At 37.9% G+C, this 17,268-nt stretch overlaps 1 protein-coding gene across 1 annotated transcript in view; it reads left to right on the top strand.

The window, feature by feature from the left end:
- STX7 (syntaxin 7) overlaps positions 1-17,268 on the top strand; it is a 47,562-nt gene that overhangs the window by 20,081 nt on the left and 10,213 nt on the right. Inside the window, exons 3-6 of the mRNA XM_082669207.1 lie at positions 13,240-13,309; positions 15,289-15,382; positions 16,075-16,212; positions 16,982-17,034. Of these exons, the coding sequence (XP_082525333.1) occupies positions 13,240-13,309; positions 15,289-15,382; positions 16,075-16,212; positions 16,982-17,034 (355 nt within the window). The remainder of the gene's footprint in view (positions 1-13,239; positions 13,310-15,288; positions 15,383-16,074; positions 16,213-16,981; positions 17,035-17,268) is intronic.

The raw sequence follows: 17,268 nt of genomic DNA, 5'->3' as shown, positions 1-17,268 counted from the left end.
TTGCAGTAGCATATTACTCCTTTTGAGTATGGCCACCAACTTCTCTGGAATAGTTTGTTCTTCATCCCATTTAACGTCCCAAGAGAATGCCTGCAGACATCACCAAGATCCCCTCGTAGCCTGTGGATTATTATTTTTCTGCTGGGGAATGTGGAAGCCTTTAGCTAAAAATCCAGCTAAGGCCTGTTTACTTGGCAGTGCTCAGAGCACTGCCTTTCTGCTGAGGTGGGGGAGGAGAGCTGGGCAGCGTGGCCCAAATGCATCCAGTGACTTTAGTTGTAGAGTATTGCCTGTACACCCTGCTTTACTCAGAAATCTCATTCTGAAAACAAAAAATCTCATTCTGGAAGACATGTATGTAGGTTAGTATCTTTTAGCTCTCTTTGCTAACTGTGTACTCTGTGCCTCGTATTTGGTATTTTGAATCTGTTTTTTGTACATTGTTATTTGATCTTCTGGCCAACTCTGTCAGATGAGAAATTTTAGGTTTGAAGTGGTTAAGTCACTTGCTCAAGTTCATATAATTATTTTGGAGAGGCTGGCACTTGAACCCAGGACAGTCTGATTCACGTAACACTGTGCATTTGGATCATGTTTTATATTGTACCAGGTCATTGTGCATTTATGTGCATTCATTCATACCGTGAGTATTAAGCATCTGTGATGTGCTAGGCGCCGTCTGGATGCCAGAGATATTTCAGTGAATAAAACAAGCAAAATACCTACCTTTATGGAGCTAACCTTTAGTGAGAGAAGACAGACAGAAAATAAATAAGTAAATAGTGTATTGGAAGGGGGTGTTAAGTGTTATGAGAAGCACCCTGACGAAAACATAACAGTGGGGATCTGGTATCCTGGAGAGGGGACTGCATTTCTAAATGGGATACACAGGGAGCCAGGATAGGCCTTACTGAGGAGATGATAGTTGTACATGTATTTAAAGGAAGTAAGGGAATGCACCCTTCAGTATCTGGGGAAAGAATATTCTAGATGGGGGGATAGCAGGTACAGGGGCCCTGAGGTGGGAGCCTGCCTGGGTGTTGGAGGAGTGGAGGAGGGGTCAGTGTGTGCAGAGCACACAGAGGGCAGAGTAGGGGCTGGGGGGGGGCGCTGGGGGGTGCCTTACAGGCTATCGTAAGAATTCAGGCTTCTACTCTGGGTAGAACCAGCCTTTTGAGCGTGTAAATAAATGGAAAGTCGATACATAGATAGGAGAATGTTCTCATCTAGTCAGCATTACACTTTATTTTCTCTCTGTGTAATAGAACTCAGAAGGATTCATTTGTAGAGACAGCATAAATGGTTAAGTTCCCCAACTTTTAAACCTATAAACTTAGGATAAAATCTCCATTAACAGAGGTTTGGTTAAATGACGTATGGCACAGTCACATAATAGAGGAAGCACAGTGTTGGTCTTAACTAGAGTTTTGGATTTGTCAAGTGGTTAAGGTAAGTGGAGAGAGGGGCTTGAGGGGATATAAGCAAGAGAGTGAAGATGATGACATTTAAGCTGACTGTGGCGTTTAAATTGGGTCAGGAGGCAAGCGAAGACATGGCAGGAAGGGGAGGTCATGCGAGGGAAAGTGGCAAAGTGGCAGGACCAAAGGATGCTAGGTCCTGGGTGGGTCAGAGGCTCATTGGGTCAGGGTGCCAGTGGGAGAGAGCTAGACATACAGGAGGTGGTGATTTGTCGATGGTGTGTATGAAACTAAGGTTATGGAGGAGTTACGGTTGCTGGTAATGAGAAGGCATTTGGTAAGATCTTGGAGTGTGTGATTACGGGAGGGTGGAGGACAAGATCATTTGGAGAAAAGCGTGCAAAGAAATGAGGCCAGGATGGTGGCAGGATTATCAGCATGGGTATTGAAATCACTAGGAGTTGAGAGAGGATGTGACAGTGACATTGAGCTAGGAGCTAAAGCCATCAGCAATTCAAGGGCTGTGGCCTGAGCAACCCAAAATGGCAACAGCTGTTAACGGGGCTCATGCTTTCTGTGCATCTAATCTTTCCTTTCATTTCTGAATTTGTCTTTCTCTTTTCTTCCCTGAGTTCCTCTAGTTTCTGCTTCGCTGCTGCCTATTATCTGGCCATCTTGTCTATGAGCTGTTTTGTGATTTTCCTTTAAAATTGCAATTGCCTCACTGAGTTAAAACAAAAAAAAGGGTGCTATTTTGGGTTATAATTTTCACCTTATCCACTTCTGTGGCAACATTTTTTCCTGCTGCATTTTCTTTGTAGCGAGTTTTGCTGTTCTTTTCCACAGTTTTATATAATCTTTTGCATGGCTGCTCTTTCTGTTCTCTTGGTTGTTGTTCAGTGGAGTGAGCTTGCTTTTCCTGGCAGGAGACAGCTGTGAAGGGAGAGGGTGCCCAGGCTGTGCCCTCGGGCTCCTTCCTCTCTGCACTGCCCTGAGGCACTGTTTCTTTCCCCCTCTGCCTCTCAGAACCTAGCCTGACATAGGAGAGTTCCCCCTCCAGTCCAGACGTCCCCCTGTCACTCCATTGGTTCCCCAGTGCATAAGGCATCCCCTTCCTCTTAGGGAAAGGTGACACTTTCAGAGATGAGCAGCCTGGGGCCCCGAGCATGGTCCAAGCCTCTGCTCTCCACCTCTCTCAGCAGAGTGTCTGCTTCCTGTCAGCCCTGCCCTGGTCCCCCTTGGGAATCACCATCATCTCCTGGTGGCGCACACTTGCTGGTGACATTTTGGCACTCTGCCTCCCCTATTCTCCTCTGCAGCACCCCTGTTTCCTATCCCATCCCCATGGCTTCCCACTCACGATCTGCTCTTTTCTGTTTCTTCTGGCCACATGTACATATTTTTGAGAATTCTTTTGTGGTCTTAATTTCTCTGAAAATGTAGCTTACATGGGTTTTCTTTTTTCCTGCCTCTCTGCACCGTCTATATGGCTTGAAGAGGGAAGAAGAGGGAAGATTCAGGAAAAAACTTGTACCATGTTCCTATAGGAAGCAGAAATCCATTTGCAGTGTTTTAGTAAAAACATGTGAACAGCAGGGCCTTGCAAATAAAACTGATTAGAGGGCTTCCCTGGTGGCACAGTGGTTGAGAGTCCTCCTGCCGATGCGGGGGACACGGGTTCGTGCCCCGGTCTGGGAAGATCCCACATGCCGTGGAGCGGCTGGGCCCGTGAGCTATGGCTGCTAAGCCTGCGCGTCTGGAGCCTGGGCTCCGCAACGGGAGAGGCCACAACGGTGAGAGGCCCGCATACCGCAAAAAAAAAAAACAAAAAAACTGATTAGAAATTCGGACTGAGATAAACAGCTGAGGAATCACTGCCATATGAGCTGGAGGTGAACTTCCTCACATGGCTAATACTCAGGCTGCTTTTGGAGCAGACTGTCGGGCCATCTGGTGGATGACAGGAAGGAAACTCATCCAGGAGGTGAGGAGGGCCAAGGAGGGCCCAGGAAGGCTGGAGAACCGCAAGGAGTAAGGCTGCCCTGCTGGCAAATCCCCCTGTGTTAGCTGAGTACACAAATCACCTACTCAAGGGGCCATGTCCTCCTCTTGACCTCTCTTACTCCCGATTCTCGACTCTCTCTGAGCAGGTCAGCTGAGCAGGGCCACATGATAAGATGTTAGGACTGAACATCTTTGCTAAGACAGAGCTTGCAGTGTTCTGGCCATCTTAGAAATCCGAAGTACTGTTTACATACAGTTTTCAAATGGCTTGTTTTTGCACTTTGTTCATTTTTAAGAATCATGACTCTAGATTTAACTCTTTATTAGTCTACAGTAGCTTTAAAATGCCCTAAATTTCTACTTCGTTAGCCTGTGTGCCTTTCTCCCTCTAAGTATTTGGAAAGAAAACCAATGAGAAATTTAAAATTAAATGTGTTCTAAATGGGAGATTGCTTCATGGAAGCAGGACTTGCCTGCAAGTGTTGGAGTGCCAGGAAGGAGGGCACAGTAAACCAGCAGGCTTGGCCCCGAGGCGCAGGCTTCCCCTGAGCTTTTCAGCTCAAGACTCATCCTTTAGAAGATCCTTCAGTTTCCTCCCCACCGTTCACATCAGTTCTTTTACCCACAGAGAAGATAAGCTCCCTATTCAGGTCACAAGACAGAGCATGAGATAGAGAGCCTATTGGAAAAAAGCCCATAATTATTTTAGTAGCTTTGTTTCAGATTCTCTAAGGAGTTTTTCTACTTAACATGTGCTTTTTAGAATTATAATATACTTTTCTGGGACCTAGTTCACTTGATTATTTTTCTCAGAACCTTTTTGTGTTGAAACTTATTTTCAACTAGCTGATATATTTTCTCATGATACATTATCCTATGCACCTTGTACTGTGTAATGAGCCCAACCTAATGATTCTAACTCTGATTATAGTAAACTTACCAGTAATAGCATCTCGTGTTCTTACAGAAATCTATGCCATTTTGAAAATGTTTTTATATATATCGTCTGTAATATTTCAACCCACCCTTTAAAATAGATAGAGTGTTTGATAGGTGAGGAGTTGTCTAAAACAGAATTTGTTTTTATTAATATTTAGTTGGGTTTTTTTTCTAGTTCAGTTTCTTACTTGTGTGTATACATGTCACTGTCAGGTGGTAGCTGAGTTCGCTCCTAATTAGGGGTTATAACTGTCTTGTGTCAGTTGATATTTATCATTATCTCTACAATTCTCATAACTATATCAGAGTTTATTAAGTTTCAACACCCTCCTACAGCATGGTTCACATTAATATATATTAATAAGAATATTCTTACTGTTCATTTCTGACTTTCAGGAGAAAAACATTAAGCCACTTCATACTGTTTGCTCTCATTTATTGAACTGTTTCTGTTTCCAGTACAAGGTGCTTACATACACTGTCCTCAGTTGAAGTTCATCATAACTGAGGAAGAGGTGATTCCCCCCCTGCTTGACTGGTGAGGCAGTTATAGCTTGGAAAGATGAGGTCAATTGCCCAAGGTCAGCAGCCAGCAAGAAGTGAGGTCAGATTTCCAAATCAGACTGTCTGGCTCCCAGGCTGCTTGCTGGTCAGTGTTACACTCTACTTCTTCTTCCTCAGTGTGATGTGGGTGAGACCAAGTCAGAATCTCAAAACCACTTGTCCAAGGGTTTTAATAACCATTATTTTTTTCTACGATTGACAGTTTCAACTGTGAATTATTTTGGGTTGAGCAACAGATATTTTGTGCTAAAAGAGCAAGGAGTTGTATTCTGTTCTCCGTTGTTTGGAGACATTTCTTTGAAGGCGCACATGCCTGTTAGGGCTGGCCCAGGAAGCCCAGCCACTCTCAGTGGTCAGACATAATCCTCCCTGGTCCCCAGGGCACTCTGACAGGTGGTGACATTACGCAGCCCCTGATGCCAACTGTTGCCTACAGTTGTACAGCAGAAAAAAATACCCTTTGCTATGAAGCGTTTTTTTCCTTAGATCATCCACTAGATGGCAGCAGACTCACGTGGAACAGAATGGGTGTTTGGTACTGAAAATAATGAAGAGCCAGAAAGGGGATGGTTTGGGTTTTGTGGAAATAATAATGCACCTTTTCTGGATGTGTAGGAAATAGTGTTATCTTTACGTCATGAAAAATGTAATATATACTGTAAAGTCACCTCTCTAGAAGTAATGGTGCAAATAGTTGCAGATTGTAGATAATGCAAAAATAATTTATTCATTCTATTGTTGTAGAGGTGCATCTTGATTTAATCCTATCTCAGTTTATCAGTATCAGGTGAATTTTTCTTCAAGTAACTGTTTATGGTTATGTAAAATATTTGTTCCTTAATTTTTATGTTTCACAGGGTTTTTTTCTTTCAAATTAGACATATGCCAATAAAAATGAATATGACTGCTTCATAAATTCACAGTATCCCAGGCAAGGTAATGAAATGAAACCCAGTAGACATGACCTGGAAGAAGCTAGGAATGATTATCAGTTTTTCCAGATCACCATCCTGTTTGTCATCTACCTAGAAACCTCTTTTTTATCTCTCTCTCTCTTTCTCTGAACTAATTTTGCTTAAACATTTTTGAACATGGTCAACTTGAGTAAGGCAAGAGATCCTCTGAACCACTATCCTAAAACTAGGAGATAGTCAAAAACTGGAGAGTAATAAAATAATAGATTGGTAATGACATAGTTACTCTACAAAAATGTTCATCCAGTACAATGAAAAAGTAACGATAATTGTTTCTAAATTAATGTGAGAAGAGCAGCAATTGAAAATAATAGCCCATACAAGCCAGCATCTGTGAGGTACTGGTAACATTCTTTCTGAAAATTGCAGAAATCCAACCTAGTATACTTGCGTGTTCAGTGGAAGATTTGCAGCATTGTTCAGTTTTGTGTGAAACAGACAACATAGTGAGTACTTAGTACACTCAAGTACCATACTGAATTGAGTTTGTGAATACAAAGTTTTAGGAATTTTTACTAGTTTAGGACAAGGATCGGCCAATTTTTACTATAAAGAGCCAAATAGTAAACATTTTAGGCTTTGCTACCCACGTATGGTCTCTTGTGTATTCATTGTTGTTTTGTTTTTTGTTAACCCTTTCAAAATGTAACAACCATTCTTAGCTGGAGGGCTGTATAAAACTAGGCTGGAAGCCCCGACAGGTCATAAATGGCTGACCCTGGTGTAAGAGGGTAATACTGGTCATATGTAAATTGATGTCTCTGGAATCTTGCCAGTTCATAAGAGCTGAAGAAAGGACAGGTGTTTATTTCCTGATCAGCTTCAGTAGGGCGGAAGAATCCTTGTGGTCCACTGGTAGGACTTGAAATGTACTTTGAACACTACTTGCAACACCTAAGCATCTCAGCTCAACTCCTATTAAGTTACTCGAAGTTAGCACAAACTTATTTTTCCTTTGTTTGCTTTGGCAACTATCATACACCTGGATTATGAAATGATCTTTTTAAAAGCCTTTTACTTTTAGCCCTTTTAGGACACTGAAAAATACTGTTTTAGAAACTAAGAAATCTATATTCTAATCCCAGCTCTTCTACTGAAATAGCCATAGTTTCTTGGACAAATCAGTTATTCTGTTTGGTTCTCAACTTCATGTATATAATAGAATTGAACTAATGCCATATAATATTTCTCCTAAATTTGATTCAGTAATTTCAAATTTATGTTTCCATAGGCCCTTTATCACCTGATCAGATGATACGTTTGCTTGATCCTCAAGTTTAGAGCTATACAAAGTAAAGATATACAAGTAAATGAGTGTTGATGTCCAGAAACCCTTCACTGTGCCCGGTGGGTAGTGGATGGCCGGACCGTGTCGAATAAATGAGTAATAAAGGAGCATACCTACCTTTCTTAGCTTTCTTCTTATATATGCCTTGTGTTTTAGAAATACATATGACTTCTTACATAGGATTCAGTCTTTCTAATGCTCTTTTGTTGTTCAGTTTAAAGAATACTCGTTGAGTGTGAACAATATGGTGGGTTCTAGAGATACAGTAATGAACAATGGATACCTAGTTCTTGCCTTTAAGGAGTTTACCCTTGTGGTTGGGGGAACCAGTCGGTAATCTGATCATTTCAAGTTATGTCTAAGTATGGTATTAGAGGTTTGAATCTCCAAAACAAAGTGTCTAGTGTCTTACTTCAAAAACAATACAAATGCCACCTCTGTTAAGGCTTTTTGGATTGTCCTTCAATTGAATGCCTATATTATAGGTCCTTGTTTGAAACATTATTGTAACATTTATATAATGTACCTTTTTTTCTCCTTTTCTAGATTACATGCTGCCTGAGTGTAAGGGGCCTTGTCTTACATTTGTATTCATGAAAAGCATCTAGCAGTCATTAATTTAATGCACTCGGTTAGGCAAAGCATAATGGTTGCGTTTCTAAGAAAGTTCAATTTATGAGATACTGTGTTATTAAAATTATTGTTTCAGAGTGAGAAGAAGGTTGTCAGCTAAAGCATTTGACTTGTAAAGAACTTCAATATTTACGAAACCTAAATAGCACTAAGTAAATCTAGCTTTTGATTACAAGTAGCTTGTTTTATGAGTCTGGCCTTTCTTTTTGTGATTGTTGCTAGGACTCTGACTGTTAATCACCTGCGTTACTCATAATGGAGGTAAGCAAAGCCCAAAGACTCTTAGACTAGTTTAACAACCAGTTTTTTCCCCTAAGACTGGTTCTGTAATGATGCTTCCCAGTGGTCATGGTATTATAAACCAAAAAGAGCCAATGTAATAAGAATTTGGGGTATCAGATGACCAAAAATAAATGTCCATTATAGTTCATACCTTTTGTTTCCGATAATGAACATATTTCCCTTTTTGCATACTTAAGCTTGAAAAAATTAAAAAGCCCCTGTCTAACATGGTACCGCTTTCACTCATACAACCTGAACTCCTCTCCCATCTCTACAGATGGATAGGACCAAGGCCTGTTTATTTCCTGCATCCAGTGCCAGGTCTAGTGGGTGATTTCCAGTCCATTCCTCCTCTGCTTCTACCAGATGGAGGTGTGATTATATTCCTTATTTGGATATTGTCTGTAAATCACCTCAAGGGATGGAAGAAAATTTGCAAGTGAGTAATTAGGTGTAAATGTGAACTATTTCCCTTCACTTTTGCCTCTTAGTTCCTAAATCTGAGTGTTCTTTCTGGCTGTGGGTGAAGCAGCACCAAGGAGTGGGGGTTCTTTGAGAGCGTAAAGATCCCATGGGGCTGCAGGTCACCTTCCCAAGACACTGTCTCTCAGATGACACCGTAATTGGGTCTTCAAAAGGCCATTAAAGATTCTAGAAGTCCAGCAGCTTCCAGATAATGGAGTACTGGGAGACCAAGGAATCCCGTTGTCCTTGGAAGTTCTGTTAATTTTTTTTCTCTGTCAATTGAATACCTTGATCAACAGCACCGGTGTGTAGAATACCGTGATTGTGACTAATATATGGATTAGGAAGCTGGTAGAATCATGGGGGGGAGGGCAGTAGAAGAAGCATAACAAAATCCACAGTACTGCTGTTTCAGTGAGTATGAAATTCCGCCTCCACCACGAAGAAAGGAGTGTCATCATCTTGCCACTGGGTGACTGGCTCATAGCCCCATAGATGGCGCCACACCACTTATTTACTTTTGACACTCTTGCTGCAAATCGGTACATGGCATTTCCAGTAATCATGTTAATCTGAGAAAGGGGAAGTCCAGTTGGTGAGCCTACAAGTGGTTTTTATTCTTAAACCGTTGCTGGTTGATTAGTCCAGTGAACAAGTGCTGTAGAAGTTGGGGTGAGGGGCAGGCTGGTTAACATACACAGAACAAAATCTAGAAAGAGATAAACTAACAAGATAACATAACACCTAATACATAGCAGGCAGCTCAGGTCACTGGGTCACCTAGTATACCACTGTTTACTTCTTATCCAGGGCTTAGTAGCAAAACTAGAACTGTTCCTCAAAAGATAACATTGGTTTGCCAAAGAGAGCATGATTTTGCTCCAAGATTCTAAGGGACTCCTGTGGGTTTTTTTCTTCCTAGTGGGACTTGCCACTAGTGTTATACAGAACTCTGAAATTGCACAGGCGCTTGAGTTACCATTGGATCAACCGGGTCATTAAAGCCAACTTGTAGAGCTGCTTGTACCAACACTTGAACTAGCTGGATAGCCTTTTCTTTTGCGGAGCTGAAGCCAGAGCTGGCAACGTTTGGGGGCATTCAGTAAAATGGGTTGGAGCCACATAAAAAGTCTCACTAAGCACGGTTTCCCTATTTGTATTTGAGACTGCAAAGAAAAGCAATTTGTCATTTACTTTGCAGGAGTATGTCAGTGATCCATACGGATTAATGGACCAAGATTCTTCACCAAAGAAACAGGGTCCTGTATTTTCACGGAATTTATCTTCTATCTACTGGCATACTTCCATCCTTCCAAGGCATTGAAGAGTGCATGTTGCTTCTTGCCTTTCAGATCCTAAAAGCACATGTAAGCAGTGTGTTGGACTAGTGTAGTGTCCCATTGGAGGAGAGGATCAACAACCTTGACAACTAACTTGTAGTACAGAGATAAAGAGTATATATAACCCTAAGATAAGACTGTGAAGGCTCTACGCCATCCCATCCAGTTGAAAACAAACTCCTTCTCATGTTTTCTATTTTTTAGGGTAGAGCAAAAAGTATTTACCATATCAGCAGGTTTATACAAGGTGCCAGAGATTGTGACGATCTGTTCTAGTAAATAGATCACATTTTGAGGAGCACTGCAGTTGGAGTCACCATTTGAATAAGCTTCTGCTAGCCATCATAACTCTTTGCCTTCTGCATCCTCCAGACAGGCCAGTTAAATGGGAAGAGGGGAATAGGGGAGACTTCACCCTGCTCAGCTTGTCAGGTCTTGGAGGCCTTTCTGAGCAGTACACAAGAATAGGTGTTGCTCCTGGTTTTCTGTTTTGTTGGAGTATTGCGCCCTCAGGGGCTCCCGGTTATCTCTTCCTTTGCATATAAGCCCTTACTCAGGGAGAAAGGGTGAAAACGGGTTGCTGAGTGTATCTGTTTACAAAAACTAGGGAAATAACCACTTGGTAGATTTAGGCTCCTTCCCACTGGGCCTATCAGAAGCATGTCTACTTAAATTTTTTAAGGGCGGAACAGTTTTATATAGCGTTCATACATTAAAGTTATTTATCCTTTCCAGGATTGATATTCTTTTCAATCTTTCTTTTGCTATTCATGTTTTCAGTGAATATTATCAATTTTTAAAGTTCCTGTTCCTGGCTGATTTTTGCACTGGCTTGTCTGACCTTTTCTCAGTTATTTCTGATTCTTTCTACATGATGGAGATTGCTCCTTCCTATGTCTTTACCTTTTTCAAGGCTTTTGATTGTAATTATATTATCATCTGCTTATTTTTCTTGATTTTTACCAATCTGATATGTGTTGATTATCAATGAAGTTTAATTTCTCATATTTTTTTTGCTTATTATAATTTTAAGATGATACCTTTTACCCATTTTTCATTGAGCTATTTTTATATTTCCAGTTTATAGGATTCTTTTCTATATTAGGGATATTAACCCCTTTACTCATTATATGCTGCAGGTATTTTCTCCCGTGTACGTACACACACACACACACACACACACACACACACACACACACACGTTACTTTTATTTATTTGTAATGTAGATACATATTTTTCATATAGTATTTTAAAATTTTGTGTATGTTTTGCCAGTTCGACATATTTTCCTTCATGGTTTTTAGTTTTATATCATACTTGGATAATATTTTATACCTCATGCCAAGATCATAAATAAGATTGTGTAATAAATACATTTTTATAGTTTTATGTAGCAGTTTAATAGTTTCTTATATTAATAATTTATTACAGATTTATTTTACTTCATGAGGTAAGCTAGAGTTCTCTGTTTTAACCCCCAAGTGGTTAGTCAGTTTTCCTCGTGTCATTTATTGAGCAATCTATTTTTTTTCACTTATTGTGACCTTTTTTAAAAGACAAGAGCCCTCTAGATATGTGATAAATGCCTGCATCAGTTTGTCTTATCAACATACTTTTTTTGAAAATAAAAGCTTTAAACCCCTATAAGGTAGCCCAAGAAAATCTGCTGAGGTTAAGAAGGAAATATGTAACTAATTGGAAGCCGCCATATGTTATAAAACAGCAAACAAAATTCCTCCACCTCACAAAAGAAAAATCTGTTACCGAAAAGAACTGCAAAAAGAAATTCCTTTGTAAGTAGCTGAATGGTTAACAGTTGCTATATGATTCCTCTCCAGTATTTATATTTTTCATCTTTGACTTGAAACCAATATTTATTACATCATTCTCAGTGAAAAAAAGTTATCCTGTGCTTTGGAATACAGTCATTCCTTTGATCCCATAAATATCAATAAATAGTGACTATATAAAAGCATTTAAGCTGTATAAATAAATGATTATTTTAAATGAAAAGAATGGGTGGGTTGAATCATTTTTCTCTAGTTCTTGGAAGTGTGAAAGTTTCTTACTTTGAGATGGATTTTCAACTTGTTTCTACTTGACATTTTATTTGTGTATATAAATGCGTAAAACTAGGACCTCCCCTTTTGTAAAGAGCCCCTTTTTTTTATTACAGTGGTCATAGACTTCTGAGTGGTGAACTTAGCATAAAATATTTAAAACCTACAGAAGAGTAAAAGTATAGTACAGTGAATTTTTTATATACCCTTTACCTGGGTTCACCAGTTGCTGACATTTTTCAACTCTTGTTTAGTCTCTCTCTCTCCAGATTCAAATTCAAGTTTCTCCAGTTGTCTCCACAACTTTTTTATAGTTTTTGTGGGTTTGTCTTTTTTTTTTTCCTGATTCAGAATCCAGTCAAAAATCATACACTGGGTGTTTTAGTGTTTTGTGTTTTTTAGTTCTTTAATTTAGAAAGCTTTCCTGCTTTCATACTTTTTTTCTTTTGTTGACATTGACATTTTAAAAAGTACAGGCCAGTTGTTTTGTAGATTAGCCCATAATTTAAATTGGTCTGATTTCTTTCTCATGGTTAGATTTGGGTTAAATATTTTGGCAAGCAAAATACATAGGTCATATTGTGACTTTCGTGTTGCATTATGTCAGGAGGCTCATAATGCTAGTTTGTACCATTGGTGGTCCTAAATTTGATCATTTGTTTTATAAGCAACAGATTTATCTTCGATAAAGTTAACTCAAAGTAGTGACATCTGTGTGATGATAATTTGAGGTCATGTGAGTATCCCCATGGTTTTAGCATCCTTTGATCTTTGCTTGAATCACTTATTACATAGTTGAAAAATAATTTTTCTAATTTTGTTATTCCCCCTTCATTTATTAACTATAATTCATTCACTTTATATCCCAGTGAATTATGTAATTGTAACAATTATTTTCCTTACAATTTTTATGCCAGTAGAGTTACGTGAAAGTCCATGTGCCATTGTACTAAATGTTCTGATGGAATAGGGAAGACGATAATATTTTTGGCTCATAATTGCCGTTTCACATGGTAAGGTCCCCACACAATACTCCTGAAAATAAATCCATTGTCTCTAATCTTGAGTTTTAATTAATTTAATTAATCTTGAAAATTAGTCCATTGTCACTAATTAGATTTGAATAAACCATTTCTTTTTTGTTTCTCAACTAATACTTCTTATATTTATCTCTTTGTTTTTCTGTCTTTTTCTAACTGTCCTATTGTTTGTATTAATTTCTATTGCCCTAACATTTGTAACAATTACACATTTATTTTCTATCATAATAGCTGCAGAAATACAGAGGACTCTGAATCAACTTGGAACACCTCAAGATTCACCTGAATTGAGGCAGCAGCTGTAAGTATTAATTAAACAAGAAAAAGGAAATGGGAAAAACCACCTATTGTTATGTTCCTTTGATAGTGTGTAGTGTTACGTTTATTGGAGAAAACAATGGAAAATTAATAAGGTTTTTCTGCTGCCTCATTTGTACTAAGCTTTTGTGTAGGTTTTTTCCTGTCCAGAGTGGGCAGATGTGTTTCTTCATTTTAAAGATCTGGCTTACTCTATCAAAGCAGAACTTCTTTGGTTAGCTTTCTTATACCTTTTAATAGGTTGTTTTTGATGGCTTTGAAAAACGGTACTCTGAGCTTCTCTACTTATGTGATTCACTTCCCATAGCTAACAATCCATATGATGATTTTTACTTCACTGAGATTCAATGCATATCCAATATGAACTATGCCCCTAAAAGTTTATATTTACATATTTGAATTTCAGAAAGCATTAGCCTCTGTTTAAAAAAAAAAAAGTTGTAATGAAGTTTATCTAGTACATATTTGAATAAATTAACATGCTATTAGAAAAACAGCAATAATACTTCATGGGTTACAGATTTTACAGAGTGTTTTTACACATTTTCTCATCTGAACCTTACAAAATTGGAGTGAGCTAGATAGATTAAAAGAACTATTTCCATTTTACTTATAAGGAAAACATGTCTGTTTGGGGTTTGATGATTTGCCCAACATTATTCTGAACCTGAATCTTAAATCTTAGTTCAGCACTGTTAACAGCTACAAATTTCAAGTAATATATATGTAATAAGTGATATGCCAAACATTAGCTACAGAAGGAAAAATTGCAAAGAAGAAATTAAGAGATAGGTAATAGTAATTCATATTTTTATGAAGTACAATTTGAGGAATTTGCAGTTGTTTCTAATTTGTATTGCAGTTTTCTGCAGTGGGTAGATATCAAGGAGCTAAACATGCCCCAAATCTAAATAATAAACCATCATTTATTAAAATAGAGTAAAATGGAATAGAAACCATAATTCTTAGTAGTTAATAATATTTTGCTAAGGTTAATAGTGGAGATTCTGAATATGTAGACATCATTAAAGTCTTCTTTTAGAATTTTAATTATATTACTTTTTCTAAAGATTTTTAAAAGGCATATTAAAGATAGGGCACTTGGTAAGTATATAAAAGTAGGGTATAATTCTTCCTTATCAGTCAAATACAGATATCTATACTAAAACATATTTTTACATAGTATCATTATTTTAAAGGATCCTAAGTGTGACCAATACATGTTTAAAATGAGAGATAATATATATGAGAAGTACTGATGTTGTACTTGTAAAGCATCACATTAATACAGGCTTTTTTTTAGTGCTAATTTCTTTAGTTAGAGATCTTAGTTTTTACTTCATAAGCTAGCTAGCAAGATAGATATAAATAGCTATATAATTTACCTCTTTTACTCTGTTCTGTTCTTTTTACAGAGGAGTGCTATTGTTTTTTCCACAGCAAACTTAAATAATAGTAAATTCGTATTATTACTCGTCTCTGCTTTTTTTTTTTTTTTTTTAAGTATAGGATATAAATGTTCAGGAGAAATATGAGAGGCTGGCTGTACCCTGAGACCTGGGAACTGGGCAGAGTTAAAGACAACAAATCTTCTTTACTTATTCAACTGACCTCCCAATTGTGGGATGCACATCAAAGGCTCCCACAGCCACCAAATCTCAAACATCATACACCTTACAATCTCCTGTTGGCTTTTGTCATCTTCCTTTCTAAATGGCTGCTGATTTATTTCTCAGAGCTTGGTTACTCCATGTGTGAGTAAAGAACCTTCCACATAGTATTTGTTCAATATTTATGAAAGAATAGAACCTGAAAATTTTGTTTTCATAGAGAAAATTTGGAGCCAGTCTATAAAAAAGTGATTTTTCTAAAACTATTCATCAGGGTTGAATCAAGTGGCGGAGTTATAGCTTAAAGAAATGTGTTAGTTCTATTGCTATAATGTGTGTTTTCTCATTTTAGGCAACAGAAGCAGCAATATACGAACCAACTTGCCAAAGAAACAGATAAGTACATTAAAGAGTTTGGATCTCTGCCCACCACCCCCAGTGACCAGGTATGAAACTTTAAGACACACTGTTGATGTATTGAATGTGAAAGAAATCAAATGTATTGTAGGATTTTTGAACTGTTGTGCTAGAAAGGAAATTAGAGGGAAAAAATCAATTTGAGATTAGTTCACAGAACACAAAACTATATTTAATTGCCCAGGTAGTATCCTTTGGTTCAATAAAGCAAAAATTATTTCCATGCACTTGCCCTGACCCATAATTAAGTAAGTGCTCAGAAAATGCTTCCTGAGTAATTGTTTCCTGGCCTTCCAGGACTGACTTCATATAACATACACGCTCATTCAAGATGTGAGGTTTCCTAGGGGCACATGTATTTATTACCCTGCTTATTACTTTGTGGAAGTTATTACTTAGGTGAGTCAAAGGTTTTATTTTCATTAAAAAAAAATACTTTAACATAAAATCATGGCCCAGTTTTTAGGATGAGAACTTGAGGTGAGAAATCCAACATTATGGGCCTTTTGCCTCAAGGTAAAATAAGCACAGTATTTGAACATACTGTCAAATTGTTCAAAATGTTATTGAGTTAATCAGTAAGGCCCTGTAATAGGAGAGTGAGTGAAATTTTCAGAATTAAATAAAGAACAGCAAAACAGCTTTTGCAAATTCTATAGAGCTTCACAGCTTGATTCTGGTAGGTTTCTTTCCCCCCCCCCCCCCCCCGGCTTTCCTCTAGCGTCAAAGGAAAATACAGAAGGATCGCTTAGTGGCGGAATTCACCACATCACTGACAAACTTTCAGAAGGCGCAGAGACAGGCTGCTGAGAGAGAGAAAGAGTTTGTCGCTCGAGTAAGAGCCAGTTCCAGAGTGTCTGTAAGTATTTAAATCAGCACTGTAAAAAGAACGTGGTACCCTCCAAGGGCCCCGTGAAGAGCTATACGGCATGTTTCTTGAGTCGTAAAGACCTGTGAATATCTTGGAAATCGGTATTTGAATACTTATTTTCAGGTGTTTCTAATCAATTTTTAAGAAGGATGATCATTATGTATTATTGTGGTTATTCTGTCAATGTTGTGGAACAAAAGATTATGTAAAAATATAGAAACGTTTTGTCAGAAAAGATTAGAGTCAAATCCTAACTTGAGCCTGAGGCTGTTACTTTGTATTCGTGCTGGAGTAGAGAGCACTTTAATCCTGCATTATATGAAGATGATGTAAATGAACAGTGAATATATTGTATGAATATTTAAAACGAATGTACACCTGGAGAAAATAAAGGATAAGTTAGAGTGGAATCTTGACTTAATCTAATTTTAAATCTCCCTAGAAACTATCACAGGTTGTTTCGTTGTTCCTTAACATAGAGGTTCCAAGACTACATTATGTTTTAATCAAATAATATTTGTTATTTGGCCCTTGAGAATATTTAATGAATTCCTTCTTTGTCAGCTTAGGATATAATTTTTTTTATTACTTGAAGTAATTGACCTAAAATACTAGAACAAGAACTTTTCTCTCTCTTTTCTTACACCTGCACTCCAGTGTGTACATAAATCAGTTTAGATTATTATGAAGTAAAATGTGAGTGTTGTGTGTTTTTCCTTTGCATCTTCTCAATCCATTCTGTTACTAAATTATTCAGGGTGGTTTTCCTGAGGAGAGCTCAAAAGAAAGGAATCTTGTGTCCTGGGAAAGGTAAGAAGTATAAAACATTATACAGATCAAAAGATAATTCTTCAAATACATTTTTTACATCACAGTCCCTGGGCAGAATTAAAGCTTTCAGTATATATCATGACTATCCTAAGTTATTTATAAATAGAAAACAATAAGTTTGAAAAATTTTCAAAGTCATTATTTATTATAAAATATATAAAAATATTCCAGTATAGCAATAATACTCTTTAATTATCCAAATAAATATTATTG

This window comes from Grampus griseus, assembly GCF_964374135.1.
Source record: "Grampus griseus genome assembly, chromosome: 13".
In the NCBI taxonomy this organism is placed as follows: Eukaryota; Metazoa; Chordata; class Mammalia; order Artiodactyla; family Delphinidae; genus Grampus; species Grampus griseus.
Note: the sequence above shows the minus strand (reverse complement) of the source record. Positions and strands in the feature narration are given on the sequence as shown.